The sequence below is a fragment of the Pundamilia nyererei genome, unplaced genomic scaffold (genome assembly GCF_000239375.1).
Source record: "Pundamilia nyererei isolate P.nyererei 1_Seehausen unplaced genomic scaffold, PunNye1.0 scaffold00334, whole genome shotgun sequence".
Classification (NCBI taxonomy): Eukaryota; Metazoa; Chordata; class Actinopteri; order Cichliformes; family Cichlidae; genus Pundamilia; species Pundamilia nyererei.
The window spans coordinates 171,160-178,684 of NW_005187735.1; the positions used below are offsets into that span (position 1 = coordinate 171,160).

At 39.4% G+C, this 7,525-nt stretch overlaps 1 protein-coding gene across 1 annotated transcript; it reads right to left on the bottom strand.

The window, feature by feature from the left end:
• On the bottom strand, window positions 1-6,786 carry lacc1 (laccase (multicopper oxidoreductase) domain containing 1). Its single transcript, XM_005751918.1, has 5 exons — window positions 6,097-6,786; window positions 4,756-4,934; window positions 3,813-3,978; window positions 3,194-3,419; window positions 1-1,903 (listed from the first exon to the last, which is right to left on the bottom strand). Exons 1-5 carry the CDS (start codon window positions 6,587-6,589, stop codon window positions 1,723-1,725), a joined length of 1,245 nt encoding a protein of 414 aa, XP_005751975.1. The 5' UTR covers window positions 6,590-6,786; the 3' UTR covers window positions 1-1,722.
• Between the last annotated feature and the right edge of the window lie 739 nt (window positions 6,787-7,525).

The window sequence follows — 7,525 nt, forward strand, 5'->3', positions numbered from 1 at the left end:
ACAGATTTGAACTCTGATGAACCCAACTGCTATCTGTCATTCAGTTAATTAATAAAACCCACGTAGCCGGTCATTGGACTGAAAGTTTATTGAACACTAAAATTACCATGCTTTACAATCCAGGAAGAGAAATATCAACGTAAAATATGCTGTACAGATTTTTACAGTCATTCACCAAGAGAAATTGAATGGCCTCACCGCTCAGAGCCTCACTCCTTTAAGGTATGTGTGTTCTGTCTTAAATCTTATATCACTGAGTAATATTATGCTGTACGTCTCTGACTAAAGTTAAATGCCATTAAAAACCATCTCTCAAGATTTTCAGTACAAGAATAAAAAGAAAAAGGTCTATTTGTTCCAGGTGTTATCCAAGTATTTAAACCCACCAATTCATTCTCTAAATAATTCTGTTGGCTCAGGTTGGAATTAAGAGAGACAGATTAGAGCCGCTAGATGAATGCTTACTGGCTAGTGGGTAGTTTGCTTGGTACATTGGACCCACAATACAGGTAAACTATCCAAATATACATGTTTGGACAAACTGTATCAGTCCAGTATTCCTATGCTGTTTCCGACAATATAGAAATAATTGCCTGCAGAGTTAGATTCACCCCCAAAAATCTTACGAGCTATAAAACATGTTTGTTCAAGTGAGAAATCCCTGAAAGTTAGTGAAATTTAAAAAAATAAAATAGTAATAATTTAGCTTAGTAAAATATTAATTTGTGTCTGCACCTACAGACTCAAGATATGATCATACCCATGTTTTATCATCTGAGAAGTGGTTGTTTTCATTAAAGAAGCGAAAATGCGAGGGAAGGTGATACCTGGATCAAGTGTCATCCTCTTTCTCCTCAGCGGAACCTACTGAGCTGAAGTCAGAGCTCTAACACACGAAAATGTGCATAAACATGTTCATTTCTTCCTGATATCATTATAATTACTTATTGATGGCAGATTAGACATGCGACTCTACGGCCTCCAGACAGCTAACAATGAGCTGGCTAAAACACAACAGCAATAAGCTAATGCTATATTAGCTAATGTTAGACTCAAGTGTCCTAAAAATCACATTTTCCCTCCGATAAACAATTTGATTACATTCTCACATCGTATGAGAGTTTAATCGCTAAGACTCTGAATCCAACAAAGTTAGCTCCACTTCAAAGAAAGTGTTACTAAAGGGCAGTGTTTAATGACAAAAAGTTCGATATCCTCAACAACACTGCAGTATCGTTGTCAGACAGAAATGAGCTTCACTGACTCATATTGGACTCAGCCACAAAGTTTTGCAGTTTCCCTCTAGAGTCCATAGATGTCAATACATATTGCTACTGCTGAGGTGAACAGTGGACTGACAGCCTGCACTCACTACAGATGCATGGAAGCCACCTTAGCTAGGATTGTGCATTTGAATTGGGAGCGGTACGAAAACAGAACTCAGTTGAATGCAGTCTGCTATGTACTGACATCTAGTATTGAGATTTTGCACATTGTAACTTTAATCCTCTAGTTTATTTGAAGATTAGAATCTGTGGGACATGCAAAATTATCCTTAAAGCTGTAAATATCAAACAGTAAATTAGCAAACAATTGGTTTTTAGCTATTTCCTGTCTGCTGCTTTTAACATTTTTTATACCACGTAATTTTACCAAAAAAGCACATTGACTTTGTGGAGCTTTAGCTGACAACAATATGAGGTAAGTGTGCTAAACACTCATTCATTCATTCGTTTGTTTGATCCACAGGAAGCCCACCTGTGTGCCAAAGTTAAGCCCATCTCTGACATGGGAGAAGTAGTTTTCAGGGTGACATGAGGTGCAGGGCGTCACGCAGGACCAGTGCGTCATCGTGTTGTCATGGATGTGCTCGGGCAGGACGCCACCTTTCTGGAGGAGAACTCTGGGATGGGAAATTAGACATATTGTTTGGTTCACAGCTGAGCGAAAAACAAATCCCATATATGAATTCAATATTAAAGACCTTAAAGCTTCAGTGTACTATTTCCAACACATACTCAAATAGTAATGGCTGAAAATTTAAACAAGGACCTCCTTTCTCTCCTCTTACCTCCTCTCCAGACAACCCAGAATGGGTAAATGCAAGAAGACCCTTAATCTTAAACCGAAGCTCTTACTTGATCTTATTGATTAACTCCATAATAAATATAACACACTCTAACACTAGTGACAGAATGAAAGTGAACTTGGAGAATTCACTCAGCTATGATTTCCTCTGAGATGTATTTAAGTTCAAGTCTGAGTCATCACTGAGTGGCTGCCACAGTTACCTTTTACATCTTCAAAGAACGAGACTGGTACATCTTGGAACATCTCTTAAAAATAGAATCTGGGTAGTCAGTGCATCCACTAGTCTGTTTAGTCTGTTTAAATACACTTTGAATTTGTATCGTGAACATTTTCTGAAATTCAGGTTAAATTTGAGCCAGACTCAAATGAAAAGGGCATCTTCAGAATGCTTTTATGACCTTAGTAAGAAAATATAAATTTTATGTGAATGCCGATCAACATCCACAATAAATCCTAAATTTGTTTCTTGCTCTGCAACAATCAGTTTTCCCTCATTGGTTAATCTTAGAGGTGGGAAGTAATAACGTAGAAATACTTCATTACTGTACTTAAGTAGAATTTCCAGTTATCTGTTCTTTACTCGAGTAATTTTTTTAAAAAGTGGCAGGTAATTTCAAATGCAGCGTTTCTATCAGCGAAACACACACAATGTGTTTGTGTGCAGTTTGTCACACAATGTGTGTTAAAGGTCCGGCTGCTGTATTTTACAGAGAGTGAAAAGAAAGAGGGCTAACTTCACTCACAGATGGAGAAAGATAAGAAATACAGGACAGGAGAGGAAGGAGAGAGCTTAGATTTAAAGGTAAAGATTGCTCAGTGGTGATAAACTGGAAATTTAAGAAAATCTACTGAAGCTCTTAAGAGAAATTATTTTGAGTTGTGATTCATTTCTCCACACTACGACCTTGCAATTGGTTTTAGGGATCCCCACCTGCTGAATCCCACTTTAACCTCTTCCCTATTCATTCTCTTCATTACAGACCAAGACTCCCTCTACAATGTAGGCAACAGAATATAGAGCTATTTTCTTTTCCTTGTTCACAGAGATTCTGTACTTTTGTCAGCTCTATTTAATCTATTGTTCTCGTTTCGTGAGCCGTACCTGTTGGCGAGACGGATGTCGACGTGTGGTCTGGCTGATTCTGGATCAGGAACACAGTCTGGATGGATGCTCATGAAGTCCAACGCCTGGTCTCTTTCCATGGTATAGCAGCAGGGTCCCACTGATGGTCCCACAGCCACCACAATGTTGCTAACTTGGCAAGCAAATTCTGTCACCATGGCATTCACAGTGGCCATGGCAACCCCCATTATGGTTCCTCTCCAACCTGTAAATGTAGCCATTTCATCGTCAGAGTTCATATTGTAAAGTTGTACCACTGCAGCCTCTTTTGCACGCTCTCTTCAACTGTTTGGTTTTAGCTTGAATAAATAAATCCTCTAGGGGGCACCAAAGGCTAAAACAAATTATATAAAGAGTCTATAGAATAATTAACACTGAAAGAATTTACTTTGATTCCAAAGAATGTTGAAGTGTGTGCTTTCTGCAAAGTCTTCTTAAGTTCCTCTACTCAAGTTTCTCTTTCACACACATAGACATATTAAAAACACTAACTAATAGTTCTGATGTGCATTTTTTTTCTTGATTGGCCCCCAATGAGATGATGGTTCCCTAAATTAGCAGTCAGTGGTCAAAACTTTGAGAAGCAGTGAGGGCTGACCTGCATGTGCGACTCCGATAACTTTTGCGACGGGATCAGCAAAGAGGAGCGGCATGCAGTCGGCCCCTGGAGCTGCTAAGACGAGCCCAGTCTGATTGGTCACCATTGCATCGTAACTCTCGGGCTCAGCTTTCCCCAAGACCCAGACATCGTTAGCGTGGTTCACCTTCAGAAAACAAGCCGACAGTCCTTTAACAAAACACTGATCTCACATCACTGACCCTCAGCACTGAGGTCAGAACAAAACTGTCCCGAAGTTGGAAAACAAAAAAACAAAAACAACTAAAAATAAAAAATGAGTGTAATCTGTTAATTATTTGTTACTGTTGCATATTCATTTTCTTTGACTGTGAATGCTCGTTTGCTTTAGTTTGTTAACATGTGAAATACGTTGGTGAATATTAAAAACAAAAGATTATATCAAACAGATGTGCATCCAGAATTAAATATGTAAAACTTGCACCTTAATATATGCAAGATGATATATTTTTATACATGCTACTCGCACTTTAAGGTGCGGCTGAGCCGATATTTTAAGTCTGATATTTGGTGATTTAAAAATCCGATATTCCAATATAATATTTGTTTTTCTTTCAGACACATAGAATCCAAACAGGTTTCTCTATGTCAGTTACACGGAGCTATTTATTGCTCATTTGCGCTCTGTCTGCCAGCTTGGATCAGCTGGTTGTTTGTTGTTTGGAATGTGGACGTTGCAGGATGCCCTCTGGTGGACAAGTCTTGCAACATCAACATTCATAACATGGTTGTTTCTCCAATCTCTTCTTTACTTTTTCGTTTTTCATACAGTTAATATCAGCTGATAATTGCAGGCTGCCAATTGGTCAGACTCTAGCTTTAATTACTACAAATATGTTCCAACACCCTTTTTACATAATACAGATAATACATTAAAGGGCAAAATTCTAATAGTGTTGAGTACCTTGACTAAATGCATGGGCTGAGGATGGAAACCAGCATGGAGGGCTAATCGGCGCCTGTTCTCCATTACCACAGCCACTGGGTCCCTCCTCCTGCAGCTGCTGAACAGATTCAAGGAGGATAAGGTCGAGATGTAGGACACACCACCTGTACGGGTGCTGAAGCCATGACCAAAACAATCTGAGACAAAGAGGGAGAGAAAAAAGGTAAACTGCTTTTCTAAAATAACACATTGAAATAAATACATTTAATAGCATTTAAATGAATGCTAAGCTACTTCTAGCTCAGTTTGTATTTATTTACCAACATCTTGTCAACAGATTATACTTTAATAGAAATTTTAACACAGTGCACTAAATGATAAGAAAATTCATTAAATGTCAGGATTAAATGATAACATGAGCTGATCTCATGCACAGTTGTGTGAAAAAGTGTTTCCCCCCTTCCTGATTAACTATTTTTTGTATGTTTGTCACACTTAAATGTTTCAGATAATCAAATAAATTTAAATTCTAGACAAAGATAACACAAGTAAACAATTTATAAATGAAAGTGTTTATTATTAAGGTGGAAAAAATTAAACCTACATGGCCCAGTGTGAAAAACCTGTTCACACCACTGTATGTCTCCTGTTATCAGTTCACTAGGACATATTTGCATGGACAAAGGAGTCCAACGGTATATGGTGTTGGGTATTGGTACATTCTCAGTTTCCTCTTTATCTAATAGATATATCACTATAGTTTAAGTGGTTATCAAATGATTAGACTTTATTATAAAATTAAACAGTCAAGTAGCAGTGAATCACTGGTTTTCCTCCATATATTAAAGAGTCTGGAATTTACTATTGTGCAATATATAGTATCAATATATAGTATATGTATGACATATTAAGTTTTGATAGACAAACTCATTCTATCTTCCTTTCAAATATACACCCATTTACAGAAAATGGAAAACACGCTGTTCCCAAATAGTTAGTGTGGGACGGGGAAGTCAAACTGTTTTCATTTCACATATCGTGCACTAATGTTAACAGGAACCTTACTTGTTTATTTATTACCGTACTTTGCTATTGTATGACTACCAGTGGGCGAGATCTTTATCAACAGGAGAAGCTGTAAAATATATAAAAATACACCTAAAAGTTTAAAATCTATGCACTCGTTCACATTTTTAAAAATAATTCAATGGCCCAAATTGGAGTCTTTGTACGACCGATTCTGGCCCTCGAGACTTATGTTTGACACCCTTGATGTAGGAGGAGAAATCCAAACTCCATTCACTATACAGTAATTTAATAACTCCATAAAACTCATAAGTATGTTTTGCTTAAGCCGACCTGGAATGAGCGCAGACTTCAGAACTGTGAGTTCTCCCTTCAGCGCAGGAAGCTGCTGCATAAACGTCGACACTTCTTCGCACACTTCTTCGCCAGGTGAGACCGAATCTGTGGAGGCTCTGCAACTAGGACAAGTCTCGTCCACCGGTCTCTGCTTGTACTGGAAGTCGTATAGGGCCGTAAAAAGGAGGTTCTGGTAATGAGCCAGCACCTCTTTGCCCTGTGCGGTGGTGAGGACCGTGATCGAGCTCAGGTCCAGCTGGTCCAAAGTCTGCTTGAAACGGTACAAACTCTCCACTGTGGAGCTCGAGTCCAGGATGTGCACACTTTTGCAGGAGCTCAAGAACGTGTCTACGAAGCCGTTTTTCTCCCGGTAAGTGTTCCCGCACAGCACAAAGACCTGCGAGTCTGAAACCGAGTCCTCCAGCAGAGAAGCGCCCGTGCATGATGCACAGCAGCGGTGAAGCAGATCCACCAGCACGGCTCGACTCATCGCGGAGAAGCTGAAGTATCTGCCGCTCAGCACACAGAGAAAACTCGCAGAGAAAACTCGCAGACTCCCTGCCCTTTATGCGGGACCGCAAGGAACGTGTTTGACAACCAACATACCTCAAAAACTACAGAAACTACAGCTGACTCAGTACTTCCTGCACTGCACAGTCGCTCCGCCCACTCTGGAAAGTCCTAACGCTCGGTGGAAATTCTTCTTTCCTCAGCAGCTGCTGACTGCTGCATACAGTAGAGGTCGAGTGAAGTCCAAGTGTGAACAATACAGACTTTTCTGCCAAACATTAGGAGCACAGCATGCTGGCCACAAACTGCACCAGCGTGTCCCCGAGAAATACTGCAAGTATTAACCTATTAGCACACAGTGTAGGCTAAACCGCTACAGCATGTCTGTAGACACTCATGTTGTCAAACTGATATAGATCAGATAGAACGGCTTATTCTAATATTATTAAACCAACATTTTAACCTTTTTAATGGTTTTGCATAATGTTATCATGTTGAGGTTATAAATGCATGAATAGGTTTAATCTAATGCCGTGAATAAATCAGAGTATACACCAAATGGAGTTCCTATTTTCTTTCAGCTGGTAAATACTTGATTGGAGTTTAGTATGTGTCATTTTCATGCTGTCAAACAGCATATAGTACTGTGTAATAGAGTCAGCCCCCATTTCTTTATATTTTGCTAGGGAAATGGGAAATAGGTGCAGCAGTTTGTTGAAACGTGTACAGGCCTACATGGAACTACACGGTGGATGAAAATGCAACTCTATTTTTGATTGTAACAAGACATCAAACACCACTGGCTGAAATGCAAACCCAAACCATTACACAGCCTCCACCATGTTTTACAGATAGCTGTAGACACTCACTGTTGGATCTCTTTCCTGACTCCCTCCATGCATACTGACCGTGCATA

Coding starts and splice junctions, on each gene's coding strand:
- lacc1 (XM_005751918.1), bottom strand. CDS start 6,589: ATGAGTCGAGCCGTGCTGGTGGATCTGCTTCACCGCTGCTGTGCATCA. Junction 4,935..6,096: donor GAAGTCTGCGCTCATTCCAG/GTCGGCTTAAGC, acceptor TCTTTGTCTCAG/ATTGTTTTGGTCATGGCTTC. Junction 3,420..3,812: donor TATCGGAGTCGCACATGCAG/GTCAGCCCTCAC, acceptor CTACATTTACAG/GTTGGAGAGGAACCATAATG.